The sequence below is a fragment of the Megascapheus bottae genome, chromosome 25, assembly GCF_031878675.1.
Source record: "Megascapheus bottae isolate mThoBot1 chromosome 25, mThoBot2.hap1, whole genome shotgun sequence".
NCBI classification, from domain to species: Eukaryota; Metazoa; Chordata; class Mammalia; order Rodentia; family Geomyidae; genus Megascapheus; species Megascapheus bottae.
This window is the reverse complement of record NC_143533.1, coordinates 19,109,614-19,135,789: the sequence shown is the minus strand read 5'-3', so window position 1 is coordinate 19,135,789 and position 26,176 is coordinate 19,109,614. Positions and strand designations below refer to the sequence as shown.

Sequence of the window (26,176 nt, the reverse complement as noted above, 5' to 3'; positions counted from 1 at the left end):
AAGAAATTTTCTTCCCTAGTTAAGTAGGTTAATGAATAAATCTGTTGAAACAAAGATCCGTGCTGCAGCGTAGTCCCTGTCGGGCTTTTTACAGTCCATTAGCTAACCTTAAAGACATTCACAGACTCCCTGGAGCTTAACCACACCCATGTTGGGGCTCTTCACAATCTCTGCCTTGTTGTGACCCTCCAATATCTGTCTGCCATACCTAGCAGTGGAGATCTTGTATTAATGAAATCATTCTTTAAGAACCTGTTTGATTTTGCCTTTTCTTTCAGAGCCACACTTTCTTCATGCCATCGAATATGGAAACTATGTCTATTTCTTCTTTCGAGAAATTGCTGTGGAACACAACAACTTGGGCAAGGCGAGTATGCAGAGTTGATGTGTACTGGGAGTTGAGGCCAGTTTGCTATCTTGGCATAGCTTGCAGCATTCAGCAAAATGTGTGGAAAGCTGAGTTGAGAGATCTGGGCACTTATCAGGTGCCGGAAGACACCTGAATGATGACCAAAGTGGGGACGGCCATCTTAGGTCTTCAGAAGGTTCCACTGCCAGTGCTCGCCACACGCCTCTGAACTATGGAGGCTTTGTTTACTCTTTAGAAATCCATTGATAAGCCTTTCACTTAGTCCAAAGGCAGGACCGAAAACGTAGAGGATGCTGTTTAATTCAGAAAGTTATTTCGATTTCTGCTATGTTCTCCACTTTGTTTTCTTTTTGAGACAGAGGTTTAGATGTACTCTAATATGAACTCTAAGATGTACTTCCATCTCCCAAATGGCAGGGTTAAAGGCCCAGCCCATCACTTTGCCCCGAGGCTCTCTATCTTATTGGCAATGGAAGATGCCGCTTCCCTCCCCCCCCCATTTTGTTTGTCTCCTTCCTGTATAGATTCCTCAAGACAGGGTAGCTACGTTATTTTAACCAAGTATCTTGAGCACTTCTAGACTGAAATCACGTAAAGATCAGCATACTCATAACCCTTCGCCCTGCCTCTGTACCTGGACAGGCTGTGTATTCGCGTGTAGCCCGCATCTGTAAGAATGACATGGGCGGCTCTCAGCGCGTCCTGGAGAAACACTGGACTTCGTTTCTGAAGGCTCGGCTTAACTGTTCCGTCCCTGGAGATTCTTTTTTCTACTTTGATGTTCTGCAGTCAATAACAGACATAATCCAAATCAATGGTATCCCCACTGTGGTTGGGGTGTTCACCACACAGCTTAACAGGTGAGAACCCCTCCTTCAGGCCTCCAGACATGCTCAGTGCTCCCCTGCAGGGGACCAGGTCACATGCTTGTCATCCTGGCTTCTCCCTAATCATTTTTTCACTCCTGACCTTCTCCCCCCCCCTCCCCAGCATTCCTGGTTCTGCAGTCTGTGCATTTAGCATGGAAGACATCGAAAAGGTATTCAAAGGACGGTTTAAAGAACAGAAAACTCCAGATTCTGTTTGGACAGCAGTCCCTGAAGACAAAGTACCAAAGCCAAGGTAAAGAAAACCCATTGAAAAGGATTTTGTTTTGAACAGAAACCCCTGCTTCATTGGAAGCATCCATCCATCTTCAGAGAGCAGCTGGGCCAACCTCCCAACCCAGCAAGGGGGTCCTTGTGCAACCTCCAGCAAAGCCAGCAAACAGTCCCCTGGAGTCTGCTCGTACCCTGTGCTTGCGACATGTGTGGAATTTGGATAATTCTTGTGTTTATCTTCTTTCTCTTCCCTCCTCTTCTGACCTCTCCTTTCAGAATGTTCACTTATTCTTTAGATACACTTGGGGAGAGGCAGTAAAAGAACACTGTTTTTTCTTTTAGGCCTGGCTGTTGTGCAAAACACGGCCTTGCTGAAGCTTATAAAACCTCCATTGACTTCCCTGATGAAACCTTGTCATTCATCAAATCCCACCCCCTGATGGATTCCGCGGTCCCACCCATTGCCGATGAGCCCTGGTTCACAAAGACTCGAGTCAGGTGAGATGCTGCGTGATACAGGGGCCAGCTCCAATCCTGTGTGCTCTTGTGGTTGTCTTTCCCCTCTGACTTGGCCCGCACCTCCTCTGGCAGGTACAGATTGACAGCCATCGCTGTAGACCGCTCTGCAGGGCCCCACCAGAACTACACCATCATCTTCGTTGGCTCTGAGGCTGGCATTGTACTTAAAGTTTTGGCAAAGACCAGTCCTTTCTCTTTGAATGACAGCGTATTACTGGAAGAAATTGAAGCTTACAACCAAGCAAAGTAGGTGTATTTTATCAGAAAGCTCTTCAGCACTGCTCCAGTTCATCCCCTCACTTCTCAGCCTTCTAACGTAGTGATTTTGGCTTGGGTGTTTAGTTTCTTTTTCATTTGTTTTGGTTTTCTGGAGCCCACGGGTGCCCTGAGGGGTGAACAGTTGATGGATGTGAAAATAACTTAGTCCTTGTCTTTCACTTGTGGAAATGAGAACATTACACTACTCCTCTTCCAGGACTGTTTCAAGATGCTACATATTGCACATGTACTTATAGATTACTGATTTTTTCAACCAAGAACATAAAAAATTATTTGACCCATTTATAAAAAGCAGATACAGTAACAGAATTAGAGCCAAGGAGTATCTGGAGAGTTAACATGTGGTGATTTAGATGTGTAAAAACACTAACAGAACCTCATACGCCCTTCACAGAAACCCTCTGTCCTACCTGAAATGTATGCATCCATGCAAATCACATGATTATTACTCACCAAGCCATGCACCTGCTTGAATTGCTACTGAGAATACTAAGATTTCCCCTGCAAAGTCAAGACATACTTGCCTTGCACATGTAGCTTCTGACCCACTAACAGTCTTCAAAAATCTGTCCCATAAATTAGGTGCAATGCAGACACTGAGGAAGAGAAGAAGGTCATCTCGTTACAGTTGGACAGAGACCACCACGCTTTGTATGTGGCGTTCTCCAGCTGTGTTATCCGCATTCCCCTTAGCCGCTGTGAGCGGTATGGATCGTGTAAGAAGTAAGCTCACATTTCTCTACTTACACTGGGTCTTGGGCCTTCATTGATGAGAGAATTCCAACAACGTTTTGCTTACTTTTCTACAGGTCTTGCATTGCATCCCGTGACCCATACTGTGGCTGGCTAAGCCAGGACACCTGTGGAAGAGTAACAGCAGGGATGCCGTAAGTAGGCTTCGTGTTAGGGAGAAAGTCTTCTCCTGGGACTTTAAAGCTGTACCTTTTAGGAACTTCCCTTCTTTCTTCCTTTTCTCGCATTTTTGTATAAGAAAGAAGCAAAAATAAAACCTGAGATATGAGAAGGAAGGGAACTTACTGACATAATCGTTCTTGAGAGAAATTCCTTCTCCCTCCATAACCATCTGAATTAAACAGTTGGCACCTTTCAGCTAGTCACATTGAAACATGGACTTGTGCTTTCTGCCCATCCTCACTGATCGGTCTGTCTTCTCGTTCTGCTCTGGGTGTCACTTGGGTCCTTATGAAAGCTGCTAACTGAAGACTTCTTTGCTTTCCATAACCACAGTGCTGAAGAGTATGAACAAGACACAGAATACGGCAACACAGCCCATCTAGGGGACTGCCATGGTAAGACAAAACCTTCCCTCCCCCTTAAGACACATCTTTTGGACCACATTTGCACGTGAACATTGTTTTACACTGAGCCTTTGCAAGGACCCAGGACACACACCACCTAGCATTTAACTTAAAACTTCGCAAAAGCTGAGCTATTTGGTCATGGGGGATACAAAAGAAAATAATCTTTGCTTTTTTTTTCTTTTCCTCACCTTTTACAAGTTCATAGGAAAAACAAAAATCTGGAGAAAAGTAGTCTAACCAGTAGGTTAATCTTTTTAAGTTGTAGTCTTTTTTTTTTTGAGTTTTTAAGTTACTTGGAATTCATAAATTTTTTGCTTTCTTTTTGGTTACTTTTCACTGATTCCTTGTTCCTTTAATTCTTTTAGAAATTTTGCCTACTTCAACTACACCAGATTACAAAATATTTGGCGGTCCAACATCTGGTTAGTTTTGTTTCATTTTTTTGAATTAACCACCTTTGCTTTCCTTGAGTTCAACATTTTCAATCCCTCCCCCCTCCCTTTTGCGCAGTTTGGCAGCCCTTCATTTTTCTGCTTTGACTCATAACCCCACTGATGATGGTACCCAGAGACTTAGTCTAATTCAACACTTCACCCCCTGTGTAGCATGTTAACAGTTCATCATTGAGCAAGGCACATCGTTTCAGAAAAATTCAACAGGTTCACATAAAATGCATTCCAGCTGCACGAACGCCCACCCCACCCAAGCTTTCCTTCTCTCACCCTTTGCATTGTGAATGTTTCCTCTGGTCATCTATATGGAATGGATGACAGAATTTCATAATTTTCCCCTTCTCTCCTCACCTTGCCTAAGACCTAACAAACAAATACACATTTCCCTGAAAATGTGTATTTATGAGTTTTAAGGTTTGTTCTGCGGTGACCCTGGGACTCTTTGAATGCCATGTCTCACCAGCTTCAGTGGGATGGAGCTGACTGTTGATGTGTTAAGCTGTTCAGGGGTTCTCTATGCTTCTTCATGTGTATTTGCTTGGGAGAGTTCATCTGCGACTGCTGTCCCAGTAAGAACTGGGTCCTGAGGTTTTAGCCTAAAAGCTTAATGTACTTACGTTTGGAGGGAAATTGACTTAGTGGAAGGCAGTAATAGCCATATGAAAAAGTTAAAGAATGCTCAAATCCTGTTGCTGCTTATGGGGTTTAGACTAGGTCTATTCACTGAGGTGAGGGGGAAGGATGGAAGGTCTTGTTTATCTAAAAATCCTTGCTTTTGTTTGGATTACTGCTTGCTTACTCTTTGGAAGAAACTCCCTAGGCATTTTGGAGAACATAAGCTAGCATGTGTTCTCAGCTATAGAAAGAGGCCCTTCGCCAACAGATCTGTGGTGAGGTAGAACAGGTTTGTTTATCAAGTGTTTACTACAACCTAACTAGGTATTTACAGATGAAATCAAATGGTAGCTTCTCCAGTGAAGTGCTTTCTTTGTAAAATATACATAAAAAGAAATTACCACAGGATGAGCAGCCTAATCACTCAACTTCCCTGGAAGTGTTGTCAATTTTGCAGTCTGCTTAATATGTCTTTACTGAGTTCTCATGCTTCTCTTGCAAGAATAGGATGTGATGTAGGCTCTTCAGGTAGATTTTTTACGAAAGCCTAGATAGAACAGGCTTTTTTATGATACTGATTTAAACTTAAAACTGCAACAGACCAATCAGAAAAGTTTTCTGATGCTACCCATGTTAATGAACATCTGTTTGCCACCACAGACATGGAGGTATCCTCATCTTCTATTACCACAGTGGCAAGTATCCCAGAAATCACACCTAAAGTGATTGATACCTGGAGACCTAAACTGACGAGCTCCCGGAAATTTGTAGTTCAAGATGACCCAAACACTTCTGATTTTACTGATTCTTTATCGGGTATCCCAAAGGGTAAGGCCTTACCAGGGAACTCATTTCTTAACTGTGTGGAAACCTGATTCCTAATATCTCAGGGAGTGCGCAGTTCAAAGAAGTGACTCTCAGTGGAGCCTGCCACCACATGTCTGCCACGCTGCCCCTAGTGACTTCAGTTGTCTGTGGTTAGATCTCAGTGCATTCCTTCAAGGAGGAAAGGCAAGGAATGCTGTTGAAGACAGCCACTCAGACAATGCAATCTATGTTGATTTCTCTCTGAAGAAGTGAACAACCTGTTGGTATCAAGGTATGTTGAGGATCACCTCAACATCAAAAAAAAAAAAAAACCACTCAAGAATGGTAAATACTCTGATAGCAAATATTTTATCGAGGAGCTTTGCCCAGCTTCTTGATTAGCTGTAATCCAAAATGCAATCTGAGCACATATGAGATAAAAAGTTGCTTGAATGCCGTGAGCAATAATGCATAACAAAGCGTGCTTCTCTGCTGAGCCAAAAGTGCTGGTTATGGGCAGTTATAAAATAGCTGCATTTTGAATTATCTTACTAGATATAGTACACTAAACAAAACACACAAAAAAATCTATTCCTCAGTGCCTACTAAACTGTGGTATCAGGTTTCCAATCAGTTTTTTTTTTATCAATCAATGCCTTGTCATTTATGATTTACATCTGTTGATTTTGGTTTTATATATTCTCACTGTAATCAATTTTATAATCATTCTGATTTCTTCAATAATATCATTTCTATTTTTTCTTTCTTGCTTTCACAATGTCATTAAATCCCATAACCATGAACATTTATTTAAAACAACTAATATTCAAAGGCCTTAGTACTGACCTACAGCTATATAGAACTGTCAAAACGCTCTCTTGCTCACTTATTCTGGGATAGCTGTGTATCATAACATGTAATGGACTTAGATACCTCTTACACTAACATTTCTTTGAATGACTGTTAGATGTCTGTGGTTGCATTAAAAAATTCAAATATTTACAAACTAATTCACTCGTCTTCTCCAGGTCTAATTTAGAGAGTTCTCAATTACCTCCAGATAATGTAATGGTATTGCTTACCTAATACACAAAATATTTCCTTATGTTGTTTCCTTATGCTGGGTTTCTTCTGTAGCAGGTAATTCAAGGATGCTTTGCCCTGAAATGGAAAACAAATGAGTACAAGCATGAAACTTTGTACTAGTGCCTCACAGTCACCAAGTAGATGCTTTTAGTTTATGTGTTCTTTTTACTAGATAAGTTAGGGTGATTCTACTAGCATAGTATATGTGTATGCTAATTTATGCATTTTCCTAATTCCAGCAGCTGCTCATTAATCCTGATGTATGAATGAGGGAGACAATCATGGTAAAATATTTCAAGGGATTAAACTGGTTATTTGGAAAGTACAGACCTTCTAACGACTTTTTTTAGGTGAAAACAAGATATCTAACAACTACTTACGAGAGTGGAGAGGGGGTAAAGTGCAGAAAAAAAATCTAGATCAATGGAGATAGTTATGCAGCGATCCTATGTCTCTGGAGAATCTACTGTGATGAAAGAAACATCTCCGTAGTGTATACATGACCACCCAGGCTAGGCATGCAGGCCACGTGAGGGGAGGGTTAGCTCACTGGAACACCTCCCTCACACTTGCCTTGTGTGTCTATTGCAGGTGTCCGATGGGAAGTCCAATCTGGAGAATCCAACCAGATGGTGCACATGAACGTCCTCATCACCTGTGTCTTCGCCGCGTTTGTGTTGGGGGCGTTCATTGCAGGTGTGGCGGTATACTGCTATCGTGATCTGTTTATTCGGAAGAACAGGAAGATACACAAGGATGCAGAATCTGCACAGTCGTGCACAGACTCAAGTGGAAGCTTTGCCAAACTGAATGGTCTCTTTGACAGCCCCGTCAAGGAATATCAACAGAATATCGATTCTCCTAAACTCTACAGCAACTTACTGACCAGTCGGAAAGAGCTGCCACCTAATGGGGATACAAAATCCATGGTAATGGAACATCGAGGCCAACCTCCAGAGCTGGCTGCTCTGCCTACGCCAGAGTCCACGCCTGTGCTGCACCAGAAGCCACTGCAGGCCGTGAAGAGCCACTCAGACAAGACCCATGGCCATGGCGCTTCAAGGAAGGAAAGCTCTCAGTTTTTTCCTTCGAGTCCTCCACCCCATTCTCCGTTAAGTCATGGGCACATCCCTAGTGCCATCGTTCTTCCGAATGCTACCCATGACTACAACACATCTTTCTCCAACTCCAACGCACACAAAGCCGAAAAGAAGCTTCAAAACCTTGAGCACCCTCTTACCAAGTCAGCCAGTAAGAGGGATCACCGGCGCTCTGTGGATTCCAGAAATACCCTCAATGACCTCCTGAAGCATCTCAATGACCCCCACAGTAACCCCAAAGCCATCATGGGCGACATCCAAATGGCTCACCAGGCCCTGATGCTGGATCCCGTGGGACCGGTGTCTGAGGTCCCGCCTAAGGTCCCCAACCGGGAGGCGTCGCTCTACTCCCCTCCTTCCACGCTGCCCAGAAATAGTCCCACCAAGCGAGTAGATGTCCCCACTACTCCTGGGGTGCCAATGACATCCCTAGAAAGACAGAGGGGTTACCACAAAGGCTCCTCGCAGCGACACTCTATATCTGCTATGCCTAAAAACTTAAACTCACCAAATGGTGTTTTGTTATCCAGACAACCTAGCGTGAACCATGGCGGTTATATGCCCGCGCCCACAGGGGCAAAGGTAGACTACATTCAGGGTGCACCGGTGAGTGTCCCTCTGCAGCCTTCCCTCTCCAGGCAGAGCAGCTATTCCAGTCATGGCACCCTTCCCAGGACGGGACTAAAGAGGACACCGTCCTTAAAACCTGATGTGCCACCAAAGCCTGCCTTTGTTCCTCAAACCACATCCGTCAGACCACTGAACAAATACACTTACTAGGTCTCAAGTGTGCTAGGCCTGTGTGGCTTTATCCTGTCTTGCTGTTGAGGAGGATGATGTTGTAAGGGTACCTTAACACAAGAGACCTGCTTGTATTTTAACAGAAACAAGTGGCCAAAGAAACTCTTCCACTTTGGCAACATCAGACCTTGCCACGTGTAGCTATTGCAGCAAAGCTTCTGTGTACTTAACTGCAAACAAAGGAAGGTGCTGGTAATTGCATTTCTGTTGTTGGAAGCTAAAGCGATGCGTAGCTCCCCAGGGCTACCTTAACCAGTATAAAAGAGCTGAGACAGTACTCAGAAGAATCTGTGAACAAATACTTGAAAATGGGTTCAATTTAGACTGCCATTATGTGTAGTCTTCCCATTAAATGTGAACGTTTTAATATGTATGCATTCACCTTGCCTCTTGCACAAATGTCAAAAAAAAGATGTCCTGAAAAAAGAAAAAGTTGTATATTACCAAGCAGTTTGCTTTAAAAAAAAAAGTCAGTCTTTGACCCCAAACTGTAGCATTTTTTTCATGTGTGGCATTTTTTTCATGCCACCAACAAACTGCAAGTATGAGTGTGTGTGTGTGTGTGTATGTGTGTATGTGTGCGCGCACAAGTGCGTGCGTGCAAATACATGCTTGAGAGAGCAAGGAAGATGATACCCACTAGGACTTGTTTAGGTGCTCACTGCATCTTTTTGGGCTATGGAGTTGTGTTTCCATTGAGCATGACTCCATCCTACATCAGGCATTGGGTTCAGCTCTGAGAGAGGAATACAATCAAAGCTCTCTGGACACTCAAAATTACATACACACCTGGCATGCTACCCAGTGCCAGAATGGAAGAGATCCAATTGTGCTGCTATTCATTCAGACTTTGATTCTAGTCTTGCCCCAGCTTACGGAGCTACAGATAGTAAGAGGTAATCTTGATTTATCCAGCAGTATTCAGTAGTAACATTTGCCTGTCCACTGTGAATCAAAGCCTGAATTACACTACTTAACCTTGGACACACTAATGAAGAGTTGATTTAGACTATGTTGAGATTTTATCCCCTCCCCAATATGGTAAAAATTTTCCTCCTGTTCCCCAGAGCAAAGTGAAAGTGCAAGGAAAGACATAGGAAAGAAGTACAATTGATTGGCTTAGCAGGAACTGTCTGTGAAAACCTCTCAGTGGTACAGTCACGTTGTCTAGATTGTATTATGTGAGAATGTTCTCGTAAGTCATGCAGGTAATGACAATACACTGTAAATACCACGTGTGAGTTTACCTGAATCTGTGCATTTTGTGCCTTATTCACAAGAATGAAAGAATCACTACAGTATGTCAAGTGTGTTCAGTATAGCACATCATTTACGGAGTGCCAGTTGTCAATGTTTCTCCAACCAGCACCTAAAAAGACTTTAGAAACCATAAAAACAACCTAAAACAGTGAATTGTTAAACAATCCACTCGAATAGCAGCATTACATCTTTTTGCCATGATAAAAAAAGGAAAGAGAAAGAAACCATTCCACTCCCACTTTCCTGTGGAGGAAATGGTGACAAGTGAAGTCAAATGGGGTTTCCCAGAGCCCACACAGCACGTGTGGAAACCACGGGCAGTCATTCACACACAGTTTGGCAGGACCCTCGTACAGTAATTAATGCTGCACATGGCCCAACTGGTGGTTGAACCTAAAAAGTACCATGGCAAAGGAAAGCTCCTGATCTGTCATACAGATAAGCTCAGCTGATTTCTTGTGATAATGCTGGTGGGCTAATCTTACTTGGGGGGAAGGATGGGATGTGAAAGACCAGATCCTTTTTATACAGAATGTAGGATATTGATAAGAGTTGTTCTTTTGAGAACATTATTTTACAAAGAACGTGATTTCCTGTGATCTCTGGAAGCTCATCTGTTCTTGAAACACTTCAGCTTTGTAACTAAAATATTAGATTAATCATAAATTAAACCAACCAATGATAAACACTACTCAGTCCACCACCAATAAATATGTTTGAATTTACCTTACCAATATTAATCCCAGCGTGGTAACTCTGTGTGACCCCAGATAACATTGTGCTGCCTTGTAGTTTGTAATGTGAGTTCTATCAGTATTTATGTTGAGATTTCTAACATTGACTCTAGTCTCTATTCTGTTAATTTAATTTTTTAAATGCTTTATCCATTTGTGCAAAGGTAAACACAGATTGTATCTTTTTTAATGGTACGGCATTAAAAAGTAACTCAAGTGAAGTGGCTCTATACTGTTTTATAGAGTACTTTAACATGTATAGATATCTTGTAAACTTGTATTGTGGATGTGTAAATAATATGTACTTTGGGTTTTTAACACCGCATGTAAAGTCAAAATAAAATATACAATCATATCTTGCCTCTTGATATTAAAGAGGTTTATAGTATTTTTAAGTCTGTCAACATCAGTAAAAAATTCTTTAAAAAAATCAAAATATTCTTACCTGGAATATTTGCTCTCTGAGTGTGGTCACACTACTATTTTCTTGTTGGAAGGTTGACACAAAGTTAGAACCTGTAAAATAAACTATTTTGAGACAGCTGAACTAAAGCACTACATTAAGAATCAAATGCTTTAGTGACTCACGTCTATCAGGTCACAACAAATACACTTCAAGTTTGTGTTTAGCATTCCCACATAAAATCTGAAAACATACTTTTAGTTCAAAATTACAACTAGTATACGGGATACTTGCTATTGGAGGTATCTGAATTTCTGAAATTTATTGTTTTAATTCACTGACAAATATTAGATTTTTTTCCCCTAAATACTGAAACAGAGCAAAAAGATTCTATAGTCCTTCCCTTGGTTTGTAATGTGGCAGTAGTTCTCACTGTCCTTTGTGGCTAAGTATGACGCCATTTCTTAGGGGACCATGAGTGGCTTTAGGAATTGCTGCCTTCTCCTTTCTCTCTGCTGCTCCTGCCCAGAGCCACCTACACTTCCTCTAGCCTCCCACTGTCTCAAGGAACCTCTACACCATCTTTGCAGAATGGCACACACTTCCCCAGTCCTATCTAGGATCTTAGTCTCACTCACAGTGTCACCTAATTGGGGTTGCTGCGTTTCACTGTCATTCCAGCCACCAGGTCCATTTTTACGCCTGTTATGGCATGTTCCAGTCTATAGAGAGTTGAGGACACATTTGTAAGAACCCTTAGGCAAGAGAAATGAACTGGTGGAAAACCTGCTTGTCTCTCCTCAGAGCAGCCAGCTCTGGAGCCATGTATGCTACAAGTCAGATACCTAGGGGGAAGGCTCACCCATGTACTGCTGGCATCAAGGGCTGAAGGCATCGCCCACCTCACTGTGTAACTCATGGGTTTGGACACAAATTGATGAAGAAATAAGACGGCATCTTCCATCTGTTTCTTCCCAGGCACTGCCCCCACATTGTGTTATCCTTCATTTACACTGCGTGTTCCTATTCTATTCGTATTTCTTACACATAGCCTGTTAACAGAGCAGTTCTTCTGGTTTCAGAAGTTTTCCCTCTAAAAATTCGTCTGTCCTCCTTTTAGAAATATGAAACATAGATAGCTTCCCCCCCACATAGACATCTTTAATAGTTTAATGGAGGCCATGGACTAAAAGATGAATTTCACTGTCCTTTCCAGGGAGTTCTGCCTCTATGAACCCTCAAGATAAATGCCTACATCCCATTTGAAAGAAGTAGGGTAAAGGAACTTGGAGCTTTTCATTGAGATTACATTATAAAGCACAAGTAAACAAATTAACCAGGGCAGAACATTCATGCTCTAGTTCCAGAAATCCTGACTAGACATGTAAGTTATTCTAGGAAGCAGCAACTTTGAAGCCAAATAGAACACTTAAAAAGCTACCCCATAATAGTAAAAGCTAAGAAGAAAGGGTATCTCCCATGCCACACAATGATAGCCAACATGCTGGGCTGTCACCAACAACCCTTTGAGAGGAGCCAACTTTCCCTCCCTCCAGTTCCACCTCCCTCATCCTCCTTGCCAAATTGGGGCATAGAAGACAGTATCGAAAACAGCCCTCCCTCCATCCAGGTCCAGTCCTCATCCATCAAGTGCCTAACGCATTCTACTTCGCTCAATTTGAGTTATCTCATTTTTTTTTTTAGGACAGATGGTTTGACATCCATTTCTTTTGACAGTTCTATGGTCTCTGTCAACTTTGTAATTCTATTAGTTATTCTATGAATGCCATGCAGAACTATTCAAGCTATGCCAAGCTATTGAATAGCTTGGTTTTTAGGCTATTTGTAGACCTGTGAGGCCTGTACCCTCTTAGATGTGCAATGTATATGAAACTAGCAATAAAACAAAGCATGATAATGTACCTCAAGCTATTTAACTGAGATCTATATGGGATGTTTACCCGTTTTGCATATATACCATGTTAACACTTGAATCTCTACCAGGGTTGTATTCTTCATTAGACAGAAGCTATAACAAAGAGGAATAGACCTGTAATGAAAATCAGTCTAATTCTTGGGGTGACAGGAGAGTAAAGGGAGAAGTAGGTAATGTCTTGGACATTCACACCATGAATCAACTATAATTCACATATAAAGGAAAAACAAGGTCTTTCTAGTCTATCTTATAACAGAATTCTCTTTAAAATTAGCTATTGATTACAAGTAGATAAACCACTACAGCATGCAACTGAATGCACTTTCAGCTCATGCTAGGTTTAGATGGAAGAAAGTATAAAAATACAGGATCCAGATATATGGACCTTATGAGTGCTCTTTATTTTGTGAATGCTAGAAAGACAGAGTTCAAGGCAGTTAAGAGTCGTGAGAAGAGGGAACACCTGTCACTGTCAAGAGGTGCAGGAGCTGGGAACTTTCTGTGTATGGAAATGTCCCACGTCCAGGATGGTGGGCTCACATGGGTGAACATGGAGCACTTGAGATGGAGCTAGTGTCCCTAGCGTACTTACTGTGTTGGTATGTGACCGACTACAGGGGCATCTGTCACAGCTAACCAAACAGCTCTGTAAAGTTCTCTAACTCAGATTAAAAGGTAAAGTGCACCGTCCATACTTTCATACATCTACCTTTCTGCCTCGAGACACCCCGACAGTCCTACCCTTGTGAGCGTTGAACTCACAATCACTCTACCTGAAATCTAGCCTGAGGTTGCTGCTTTTATTTGCAAACAACAGTAACTGCATCTAGCTGCTTCTGTTGGCCCCTAAGGTTTGTGTGAATTGTCTTCTCTGAGGTTTCCTATTGCTTTGAGACCTATTCCGTCCATCTCCAACATGCGCTTACTTTTATTTTTTTTGGAAAAGGGTAAGATATGTCTTTCCCATTTTCAAGGTGCCAATATTATGGTTAGGGTGGATGTGACAACTATGGAAATATAAATGACAGGCAACCCACAAATAAAGGCTAATTTACATATGCTCATATTCAAACCCAAGGCACAAACTTACACTCCACAAAGGGTTGAAAGGGTCCTGTTCAATGAGGGTGGGAAGTCTCTTGCCAGTACTTTCATGTACACAACCACCACAAAAAGTAAGACAATTACAGTATCCAAGGTTACATGTCAAACCTCCAATGAAAAATGAAACATTCAGTGAAATCAGTCATTTGCTGGGCCATTGTAAGGAATATGCCAAATCCACTGAAAATAAAAACGCACGATCAATACCGCATACTAAGCATAGACGATGGATTCAGAGATGATACAAAACCTAACCTATGTGCCTAAAATATACCTACCTTAGGTAAATTTAGGGCATTCTTCCAGAATAGATTTATATCTGCGGACTGTCGGAGGGTCTCTGGAGAGAAGGGGAAAATTCTTTTTGTTGTTGTTGCTTTACTAGTCCTGGGGCTTGAACTCAGGGCCTGAGCACTGTCCTAGTGCTTTCTCAAGGATAGAGCTCTACCACTTGAGCCACAGTACCACTACTAGCTTTTTTTTTGCCAGTCATGGGGCTTGAACTCAGGGCCTGGGCACTGTCCTTGGACACTTTTTACTCAAGGCTAACACTCTTACCACTTGAGCCACAGCTCTCCACTTCTGAAGTTTTTGAGTATGTGGTACCAAGGAATCGAACCCAGGGCTTCATGCATGCCAGGCAGGCACTCTACCACTAGGCTATGCTCCCAGCCCCCACTTCTAGCATTTTCTTTATATGTGGTACTGAGGAATCAAACTTGGGTCTTCACGCATGCCAAGCAAACACTCTACCACTAGGCCAAACTCCTCGATCCTGAGAATTTTTATTCTGCAACTGCTTCACATTCAGCTAGAGTTGTATACTGGAAATTAAATATTTTATTTTCTCTTTATGACTGGGGGGGGAGATACATAGACTATCGTTAGAATGTTTTCTCATCATTGAAGGTTTCTTGCTTCCTCTGGGACAGGAGGCACACCAGAAAAGAAGTCTGTTGAAGACTTTGATGACTACACCAGACTCTACTACCTGTCTTAGCATAAGATCCTTTCATGCTAATGAGCATTTGTAGAATATGACTTGTTGATGCTAATGAACAAGTATAAATCTCTTCTTAGCATTTGCAAACCAGAATCACAAAAGAGACTACAGCATTCTTTAACCATTCTCAAAGAGCATTTATGGTTGGGGAAAGCTGATTTATAAAATACAAAAAGGGACAAAATCCCTAGAAAACATCTGCAAATTAAAAGGCTGAAGTTTCAGCATTTGGCATACTATAAGGCCATCAAGTCTGATGACAGATCAAGTTGACAGCTGTTCACTGGTCCAGCAATCTAGACTTTTGATGGTCAATCTGAACCTAGGGTGATTCGTAAAATAAATATTAAAACTTAAGATTCCAGCCAAACACCAGAGAAGCTGAGATCTAAGGGTTTCAGTTCAAAGCCATCCCTAGCAGACAAATATAGAAATCTATTCTTATCTCCAATTAAACAGCAAAAAGCAGGTATGGCTCAAATAATAGAGCTCTAGCATTCAGTGAAAAAGTCAAGTGAGAGAGGCCCAAGGTTCAAGCCCCAACCAGTATAACAACAGAACAAGAACAAAACCTTAAGATTCAATGTTATTCCTGTTTAGGTTAATTTTTAAAGGAAGGCTGAGTAATCTCATGACATATATTGGACTTTACTAAAGTATTATTTCCAATTGCCTTGTGGTTAATCCTTTTCCACAGAGTACAGTAATATTTACGTCATTTACTTAAGTATCACAAATGAGTTTAGAGTAGCAAAATACTGAAATCAAACAGGACAAGAGTTCTAAAATTATTTTAGACAGTTACAAGTCTGAGTCTAAAAATAACAGAGAAATTTTCAAACAGGTTTCATGCTAACAGTGTTTTAATTCTCTATAATTTTTCTTCTAAGCATAAGGAACAAACGGAAAACTTGAGATAGCTCTTGACCTTGTTTATTCTCATTGAAAGATGAAGTCTCTATTCATAATTGTAAAACTATAGCATGAATTATATCAATTAACTTGGTATCCTTAGGTTTCTTTCTTTTCTGTCTACATCCCCCCACACACCTACACTCTAACCCCAGTCCTGGGGCTTGATCCCAGGGCCCGGGCACTGTCCCTGAGCTTCTTAAGCTCAAGGCTAGCATTCTATCACTTGAGCCACGGCACCACTTCCAGCCAAAGCCAGGCTTCATGCATGCTAGCCAAGTACTCTACCACTAAGCCACATTCTCAGCCCTGTACCGAGGGTTCAAAAGTATCTAAAAAACATTTTCTTTTGCTGAGGCACTGAAGTATGGGAACTGTGAACACACCAGAAGGCAGAAATGAAGTTTGGTAAGGAGAAACAAACCACTGAGGCAGAGAAGCAAGGGCAGCGGTGGGGCAGGCTTGAGCAGAAGGTGGGAGTACATGAGGGGAAGGCAGAGTGAGAAGTATGTGCGAGCCTCAAGTGCTCGCTGCCTCGAAGAGCAAGGTCTGAGACAACTGTCAAGCTCCGTTTCCCCTTTTCTTCCTTCTCTTCCTTGGATTCAAGAACACAAAAAGCAAGGCAGGGCCATGAATAGAGTACAGGTAGCTTTGAGGACAATGAGATGATTGCAGTACTGACATCTTGTGAAAATACCAAGCAATTAGCAGAGCAAAGGCTTCTGCTCTCCTGGGTGACAGCATGGCATTGAGGATGTCATGTAAACCACACCCTTTGCAAAGTTCCCTGTCCTTCCTCCCCCACGTTTAATAAGTATATGTTCTCAGTTTAAGAATCATTTTTCCTCTCTCTTAAAGGAGCATGTAAACTGCCTTACAGAGATGAAGATGTTTCAGAATGATTTTTATCAGCCTAGCTAGCCAAAAGGGAATTGGGTCTTATTTTTCCATTGCTTCTGACTTCCACACCAGTGTCACTTATCCAAAAAACAAGTCTAAAAACAAGTCTATTAAAGGGAGAAAGCCCCTGCAGGGGAAATAACTCTGAATATTGAACATTTCTTAAGTTATTCCATAGCTGGACATGGATCTCTTGGGTTTAGATTGATAGACTACTGGCACAGAAGGGAGGCAAATCTCTGGAGGAACATTATTTTTCTCGGCTTTACATAAGTAATCTATTGCAATAAGTAATTGTAACTTCTAAACATCCAGTACCTAGAGCACTGTAAACACACTGCTTATGACTTTTGGAGACTCCTGATGTGGTAGGCATTCCACACAGTGGGTGAGGAACTGGATAGGCCCTAGTCCAACGGAGCTAACACCCTAGGTTTTCTTTTCTCCCTCAGGGACTACTTTTAGGACACTATTTAGAAGGACTTGAAAAAGGACTCAAGTTAACTATGTTTGACAGGTTGACCATGTTTTACAGCAAATGTGTAAATTTAGCAATTTTGTTCCATATCTGATTAAAACATAAAAGAACAATGTCCTAGTTCCCAGAAACACATGACAACACAATACCTTGCAACATCATCATCATCATCACCCCAGCATAATAGGTGAGTTTAAAAACTTTGTACAAAATCTCCCTTTGGGGTTAAAATAAACATTTGACAAGAAGGAGGCAAGTCTGCAGAAAATGGATCCCTTTCCGGTCAGTAAGTCAGAATCTTTTGTTGACAAAAGTCTTGAGGGAGGGTTTAGAAAGGCAAACCATCATTTCTCTTAGAGGTCAAAGCAGCTTCCAGACATTTAGAGGACAGAATTAATCACAGGCTTTTACTAGGAAGGTAGGGAAAAAAATGAAAGATCTTCGAAAGTAAGTGGGAGTATCAAGAGACCCAGAAAACTTCTCTTAACACAAGCAAGTCACAGAAAAGTACTTCTGTTTTATAACTATATCGCTATGATATCTCAACAACACTGTATGAAGGTGGCTAATAAGTACCCACATGTAACTTTTAACTGGATTCTTTGTACAAGTTTAAGGAAGTAGAAAGAAGAGTTGAATGAGAGGGAAAACAAAGAAGTAAGGCATTTGATCTCCATGTACTTGACTTAAAAGAACTTCTATAATATATTACAGAATGATATTTTGGTCAAGATGTACCTGCACATGCATATTTTATGATTTACAAAAATATCAAGAAAAGTTCTGAAGGATAAACACCAGGTGTGCACATGTCACTAGATATAGTGCAATAAATACAAACCAGAACAACAACAGAAGAGGGAACGTGACCACAGTAAGGAGCAGGTACCGGAAGTTCCACCCATGGGTTTACTCACCTCTACATTTATGTGAGGCTGAGAGATGCATGGAAGAACAGCATAGCCAGTTGCCTACCATACACCTTCCCTCATTCCACCATGAGAGAGCCTACCAGTCTTCTGAATCTGGAAGCAGCTGGATGCTGATGGCTCCCTCCTGAAATCCTACTTACTCTGAGGCTGAGATCAGAAGATCATAGTTTCAAGCTCCCCAGGGCAGACACCAAAAGCAGTGGTGTGGCTCAAGTGATAAGAGTACAAGCTTTGAGCAGAAAAAGCCAATGGAGAATCATAGCCCCAATACACACATATATGCACATACACAAACACGCATGTGTGCGTGTGCACCCCTCCCCCCAAAGAACCTGGAAATTGCAAAAATAAATCTTTTTTCTGGGGGAGACATGGAAGTGTGACTCAGTAGAATCCAAGAGGGTTTGGGGAAGGTTTTCTTCCCTGATAATTAAAAGCCCTTGGGGAAGAAGAACTGAGTTTTTGAGCAGCCTACAGCTACACTGTACATAGGAGAGCGTCACTCGGCACACGACTCTCTTCCTGTCCAGGTTCTTCACCTATTTAAACCTAAACCTCAAGTTTGAACACTGAAGATGAACTGGAATCCTTTCTTTGCCCCTTCCCACAATGGGCGTGTGCTAAGCAATCAGCCTTTCTCTGCCCCCGTTACCCCTGTATGAGGGGATTTGGGATCTCTGGCTCAGGAGTACAGTTGCACTAACTTCCCGCTTGATGGAATAACTAGGGTTTCTTAGCAAGGTCACATCCAGAATTCCGTCCATCACAACATGCTCAAGTTTAATAGCTAACAATATCCTATTGTTTGCTCGCAATATGAAAGCTAGTGACGAGGTCAAGGCTCAGTTGCAACTAAGAACACTGTGGGGGTTCACTCGGTGTAGCTGTCTACAAAGGTGGCTGGTGGTTCTGCCTGGACCTGAGCTGGGATGTGCGTGAGGCTGGACATGGTCTCTCCCGCTCTCCACAGGTTTCTCATCTCAGTGTGGAACATTCCAACCCCATGACAATGAAACTTGAACATGTGTTGAAGCAGAGGCTTGGAGGTCACATAAAATCACACCTGCCACTTTCTTTGGGTCAAAACTAGTTCAGATCAAGGACTAGAGGACACATATGGTGACATGGTAACAACAACAAAAAAGCTGTTTAGATGGCCTTAGAAGTACAAAAAGCATCAGAAGATGAAATCAAGTCATTGACAGCTACAAACTAACATCATTTAGTCAGTTCTAAGAGCATTCTAAATGCAGAAATACAATCTTTTACAGGTGTAACTTTTTGAATCTTACTGTGGCCACAAAATCATATAATTTGACATCTAACATGTCAAGGGCTGCTAAAATCAAAGAATTCTCTTTCCTAAAGGTAAGATGCTAAAAATGAAAATGTAAACATCTCTCTTTGAGGATAGTCTTGTTTTTCATTAAGGATCTGAGAGTTTCTAATGACACTGTACTTTCCTGAAATGATTGAGCATATTTGGCTCATTCTTTTCTCCTGAGGATACCCTGTCTTCTAAAACTGTACAGTACCCTTAGACGATATAAAGTGGGTAAAATGTTTATTTCTATTAATAAACAATGGAATGGAGATAGTTGTGCTTGTGTTTGAATTTCAAAGCCTTTGCTCAGTGATGTTTCTTTCCATTGTTGCTCTTACAAAACAACAAATGCTTAGGCATGTATCAAATTTATTACCACAGCCATCTGTCTTCTACACAACCATCACAATGATCTTTCTAAAACAGCCTTGATCACTAACTTACTCCCTGATTATTTAAAATGCTTCAATCCTTCCCAGTGGCAAAAAAGGTAATAAATGATAGAACCCAACCAACCTCCTTAAGCCTTCTATACCAAGCCTATCAAGCATAAGGAGAGAGCTTTGTTTCTCCTATCACTTCTCAATGCTCACAAGGCAGGATTGCTTATTTAGTAATTTAACCCCTTAATTACTCAAATAAGAATATAGTGAGTGACTAATAGCTGGAGATTCAGGAATGAGGAAAGAGAGAATGTTGCAGTAACAAAATGGGAGCACGTAACCGCGGGCCATGGGTTATTTTTTTTTTCAAATGGCAAGCCAGACTCGGGGAATCACTGGTCTCAAGCTAAGCCGGCATGGTGGCTCACGTCTGTAGTCCTAGCTATTCAGGAGGCTGAGATCTGAGGATCACAGTTCAAAGCCAGCCCCAGCTCTACAAAGCTGTGAGACTCTTATCTCCAAGTAATCTCTAGAAAATGGGAAGTGGCACTGTGGCTCAAAGGTAGAGTGGTAGCCTTGTGCTGAAGAGATCAGCGCCCAGGCCCAGAGTTTAAACCCCACAACAGCCCCCCTCCCCACAAAAGGGAGTCAAGCTGAAGAAAACAGGCTCAGGAGAATACCTTGACAAGCAAAGATCCCATGCAATGGGAAAGCTGAGTGAGCCTAGATGTACCCACTGCCCTCCCTCCCCCGGGGACTGGTGGTGACCAGGAGGAAGAGTCACCTGCAGGATACACCTGAGTTGCAGGCTATAAGCCCAGGTAATCCTCCCTGATGTCAGGAGATTTGGGGTCTCCTGATAGACTCGTTATTGGATAGTTATGTTTTCTGGTTTGCCACAAACAAAACAGAAGCTTCAAGGCACTTGGGCACTGGTGGCTCACACCTGTAACCCCCCCTGCTCAGGAGGCTAAGCTCTTGGGATCATGGTTAGAGGCCAGCTTGCACAGGAGTCTGTGAGATTCCTATCTCCTACTAATCATAAAAAAACAAACACCTGATGTGGTGCTGTCATCTGAGCAGTAGGGTAGAATGCTAACACCGAGGCCTCGAGTTCAAAGCCCAGGGCTGTGGAAAAAAAAAAAAAAAGCTTTGAAGAAAGGGCCAGATCATGCCACAAAGCAGTAGGTGACTGGAGCCTCTGAGCTTAGGGAGGGAACAAGGGTGACAAAATCCTTGACAGGTGCGGGACTGCTTGTGTGTCAAAGGTTGTCTTAGGCAACATTTCCTGGTAGCAGGACTCAGAAGACCACCTGTAGTAACCTCTAGCTGAGTCTACTTCAGACACCCATCTTTCCTCCATCCAGTGAAAGAGCTTGCTGCTCAAGAAGCATGTCCTTTGCCAGTGTTTTAGTCTTTTTAGATAACGCAGCATAGTTTAGTTCAAAGCGCCCAGGACTGGTTAGACATGCCTGTAACCCTAGCGTTGGGGAGGATGAAGCAAAAAGATGTGGAATTGTAAGTTCTAAGACTCAGTTTGTATGGTAACAATAATATTTGGGCCAGTCCTGGGCTTGAGCTCAGGGCCTGAGCACTGTGCTTAGACTTTCTCAAGGCTAGAGCTCTACCACTTGAGCCTCAACACTTCTGGCTTTAGTTTTTCTATGTATGTGGTACCGAGGAATCGAACCCAGGTTTTCATGCATGCTAGGCAAGTACTCTACCGCTAGGCTAAACTCCTGGCCTGGTAACAAGATTTTTTTTTTTAACAACTGGACACTAATGTTCTTTCAACCCTTTTTATGGTGAGTTTCTACACCTGGGTGATAAACTCCAGAGTCAGGACCTCAACAACCATTTATGAACCTATTGGTTATCGGAATTTGGGCTCCTCCAAAGAACAAACTATATCAAGTTTCCAAAGCTGTTAAATGGGGCCAGTAGATAAGCCTACGTCCAGAAGTTTGTGGAGATTAGTTACGTAGTGAAGATCCTGAATATACTAATGACAGGTATTTCCAATGCTTCCTTTTCCCCACATGAAGGGAGCGAGGCAAGTTTGCACTGTGAGGGGAGAAGGCGGGTGGAACGATTGTGTGAGTGCACACGCACGCATGGGTTGAGCAGCCAGGTCACAGGCAAGGACGACTGTTTTGTGGTATGTAACGGACAGAATCATGAATGTCCTTGATGTTCTGGGGGTGGGGTACTCTCACTAACGTGAGCCACTCCCCGCTAAGGTCACTTCTTCCTGAATAAACAAGTCAGGCACCCTTCATTCAGGGGAAGCTCCCAACTGAAGCCTCCTTTTTGGTGTACTAGGAGTTTGAAATAAGCATTTCAATTAGATTCATTAAGACAGTTATTACTTGGTAATTGAATAGCAACAGATTGCCAAGGAACCCTTATTAAGGTCTAATAAGTATGGAGAAGAGAGATCTTCTCCTTCTGTAATTCCATCAGCTATAAACCAGGGTAATTAGATTCTTACTAACACATTCAAATTGAAGGGAATGTTGAGGCATATAATTGGCACTTAGGAAGATACCTGTATTACGTGAGGGTGCTTTCATTTACATACATATTAAGTGTCAGTTTAAGATCTTAAATAATTGAGACTACTGGACAGTGGTAGGTCAAATGACTAAACAAGAATTAAATTCTTAAACATCTTAATAAATTTAGGGGATGATGTATTGAAAGAACAAAATGTAACTTTACTGTGTCCCTAACTTGACATCATGTACAAAACATTGCAAAATCTCTCATGAACAAACTCCAGTATCTGCAATATATTTCTCAAGGCTAATGGGTTCCTTGGTTCCTTGGTTCCTTGGTTCCTTCCTTCCTTCCTTTCCTTCCTTCCTTTTCTTTTTTCCCTCCCTTCCTCCCTTCCTTCTTTTGCCAAGAATCTTTTTCTGCACTATTTGCAAAAAGAAAAAGCATGTTGTTTGCCCTCAATTGAAAATAAAGGCACAATATTTATATAAGACGAGCATACACCTGGTTACACAAAGTGTGTTATTAGAACGAAAATAAAAACATTGTTTTTGTAGTTGGTCTTTCTAGTGGAATCGAGTTCCTCTTTACACTTTTAATTTTTACCTCCAAAATCCAGGTACAACTTTCAGAGGCAGAATCTTATTTTTTTTTATTACTTCTGATACAAAAAGATTTCCAGCTACTGAGGGGATATCAAATGAAACTACTTATAAAACCTTCAAGTAATTTTATGTAATGAAAATATATCTGATATGTCCTTGTTCACAGCAGGCCCTCAGATTGTGATCCTCTTTCCTGTGCCTCCTATATAACCATCTTCCACTTAGCTATGGTCACAGGCATACATGGTACTCGATGTATTTGTTGAGAAAGGATCTTACCTTTTCTCCAAGATCAACCTCTAACCTTAATCTTCCTAATCTCCGTCTCCCAAGTAGCCGGGATTATAGCTGTGAGCTACTAGACTGCAATTTCACTGATGTACAGTGAAAAAAAAGTACTAACATCCTATTTTTAGGCCTGAGACCCAAACTCAAGGAATTCTACACCTCAGGGCCAGCCAACAAATCAAATAAGGAAACTCTAGTGGTGGGGGGCAGCAAAAGAAGGTTTGTTACAAACTCCAAACACCCTTAGGAAGAAGTTAATAAAGGGGCTGTTTGGCCAGGGAGCTAAAGGCATGCATTCACAAGGATGGACTAGTAGACCTTTATACCACTTCTTGTTTGGGGAGGAGTTTCAAAGAAATGGTTATCCCTGTCAGGATAAGCAAGGCCCCTTCCTTGGGGGCCATTTTCTTACCTTCCCCTTGCTGAAATACTACAGATAAATCCTGCCCTTGGCTGGACTCTTGACTGACTGCAAGGTGACAGCAGAGAGGAAAGCTCAGAGCAAAGCATGGATACAGAACCAACTCAGGGATGCTGGGTTTCTCTCTGCTTTTAGTTAATTCATAGGTGCTAGTAAGGAGTCAGTTGCTTATCAGTGTCTGTGATAGAACTGCTTTTGTTACAAAACCCCTGGAAGCAAAGACAGCCAACCTCTACCACCATCCTCTCTCTCTCTCTCTCTCTCTCTCTCTCTCTCTCTCTCTCTCTCTCTCTCTCTCTCTCTCTCTCTCTCTCTCTCTCTCTCTCACACACACACACACACACACACACACACGAAAAAGTAATGGATAAACTTTACCACAATGGATACAGGCTGCTGAATGTTATTATCATTCTCTCCTCTTTTTAGCTTCTGACTTATCTAGTTGAAGACAGACAGGAAGAGAAAAAGTCTTCTTTACTATTCTGGCACCATTTTGATTTTCCTCTTAAAGCCCTAGTAATGCCACCTCATATTTATAAATCCAACTTCTTATCCAAAGGACCAACCTTTTCTTCTCTATTCACAGATACCATTGTCTCCCTCGCCTTTCACCTGCACTATCTCAGACCTGCATCTGACACTACCCTTTTCTCCTGTCACTAAGAAATGGATGTCACTAAGCCCTGTCACTTTTCCTCTGCAGCACCTCAAAAGCTCCATTTCAGCTTTCGATGTCTCAAAAACTTTTGCACATGTTTTCCTCTGTGTGATGATATAAAATGACAACCCAGGGGATTTATCTTGAATATAAGGGAGAATTTCTTGACCATGAGATATTGGAAAATTCTGCTAAGTTAGACTGGTATAATGTTTAAGAAAGGTAGACTCACTGTAAATGGAAGCATTTTCTATTTTCTGAAAGACAACTTTACTCCTCTATTTCTTCTTTCTCATTCTTCTCTCCCACTGCAGATCTTACCCTGGTTCTTCCTCTTATTCTATGCCTGCCTTCTTTTACCCCACTAGCAAAAAAAGCACTGAATTTCTGTACTGTTGATTATATATATTAGCTTGTTTCTCCTTCACTGTCATACCACAGTCAACACACGAGTCTTCTTGACCTCAAAAGCTGTGGGAACTTCTCCCTTCCAGTAAACCATCCTGTAGTGTCCTCTAAGTCTGTCTGATTCATTCCATCTGTCTAGATCTTATATCAGAATATCTATTCAAACAGGGAATCTGTTTTACAGAATGAGGATTCCATTGCCCAAACCGCCTCCACTTCACACTCTGTCACAAGTCTGGGCTTCTGGATCTTTTGACAAGCCAGTTACAAATTGGGATTCTACAATGCACTCCTTCTGTTCTATTAATTGCTAGAACTAGTCACAGAACTCAGGAAAACACTGTAGTGTATAAAGCACACTTATTTTAAAAGACATGTTAAAGAATTAAAAATAAACAGCCAGCACTTATTTTAAAAAGACATGTTAAAGGATTAAAAATAAACTGCCAGCTGGGTGCCAGTAGCTCATGTCTGTAATCCAGCCACTCAGGATGACAAGATCTGAAGACTGTGGTTCAGAGCCAGCCTGGGAAGACTGAAGATTGTGGTTCAAAGCCAATCTGGGAAGACAAATCCACAGACTATTAAGTCCAATTAATCAGTAAAATTCCAGAAGTAGAACTGGGGTTCAAAGGGCAGAGTTCCAGCCTTGGGTGAAAAAGATAAAAGGACAGCACCTAAGTAAACACAGAACTATGTTGTCTATAATCCAGCCACACCATTCTTGAGCATCTACCCAGATGATTACTAATCAGAACACAGTGAGCACGTTTGCACTGCATATCCACGCGCAATGCTGTACTATTCCCAATAGCCAAGTGATGGAAACAGCCCAGATCCCTTCCAGTAGATGACTGGATCCAGCTTTGTCATTTGCAGGAACATGCATATACCTAGAACAAATCACATGAAGTGAGGTAAGCCAAATGGCACATTTTCTCTCATATGTGGAAGCTACATATAAAGTATCACAGGACGTAACTATACAGGACTATAGATGTCCACACACAGACTACAGGAGAATACCCATGGCGGGGGAATCTAAAGGTATAACTTCTCTGAACATTTAACACACAAAAAAGAAATTCCAGGAAATGGAAACATGGGTTTTCTTTTTGTTGTTCTTACTTTTTGTTTTTGCTTTTGGGTATAATATTTCTAGGGGATCACAGAAAGAGAGCTGGTGGAAGGGTGAACAAATGCAATCATGCTTGAACTATATAACTTATAGGCAGTATATGAGGGTGAAAATGGGAGAAAGAGAAATAGGGATGATACTGTCCAAAAATGAAAGAAAAAGACTCATTACCTGACTTGTAATACAGTAACTCCTGTGATACAACACCTTAATAATAACAATATAATTATATTTTCAAAAAATTATAAACAAAATAAACCATTAGCCAGATAATGAGATACCTAGAGTCAAGTTCAGAGAACAGGTAAGCACTGGAGGTCAAATTCTGTGAATTTG

General features: G+C 41.7%; 2 protein-coding genes across 7 annotated transcripts in view; one reads left to right on the top strand and one right to left on the bottom strand.

The window, feature by feature from the left end:
• Positions 1-10,800, top strand: part of Sema6d (semaphorin 6D) — a 764,305-nt gene extending 753,505 nt beyond the window's left edge. For 3 of the 6 annotated variants that reach the window (XM_090358468.1, XM_090358470.1, XM_090358469.1), the window contains 11 exons: positions 279-367; positions 1,013-1,230; positions 1,361-1,492; positions 1,813-1,968; positions 2,062-2,235; positions 2,851-2,991; positions 3,078-3,155; positions 3,517-3,578; positions 3,956-4,012; positions 5,318-5,485; positions 7,142-10,800. In XM_090358468.1, the coding sequence (XP_090214594.1) occupies positions 279-367; positions 1,013-1,230; positions 1,361-1,492; positions 1,813-1,968; positions 2,062-2,235; positions 2,851-2,991; positions 3,078-3,155; positions 3,517-3,578; positions 3,956-4,012; positions 5,318-5,485; positions 7,142-8,430 (2,564 nt within the window). In that variant the 3' untranslated portion in view covers positions 8,431-10,800. The remainder of the gene's footprint in view (positions 1-278; positions 368-1,012; positions 1,231-1,360; positions 1,493-1,812; positions 1,969-2,061; positions 2,236-2,850; positions 2,992-3,077; positions 3,156-3,516; positions 3,579-3,955; positions 4,013-5,317; positions 5,486-7,141) is intronic. The other 3 variants (XM_090358471.1, XM_090358472.1, XM_090358473.1) reach the window with 3 other exon arrangements.
• The window catches only part of LOC150046523 (uncharacterized), a 275,398-nt gene continuing 256,411 nt past the window's right edge, over positions 7,190-26,176 (bottom strand). The window contains exons 4-5 of the mRNA XM_090318686.1: positions 10,891-10,961; positions 7,190-7,272 (exon numbers count right to left, since the gene is read on the bottom strand). Coding sequence (XP_090174812.1) covers positions 10,917-10,961 — 45 coding nt within the window. The 3' untranslated portion in view covers positions 7,190-7,272; positions 10,891-10,916. The remainder of the gene's footprint in view (positions 7,273-10,890; positions 10,962-26,176) is intronic.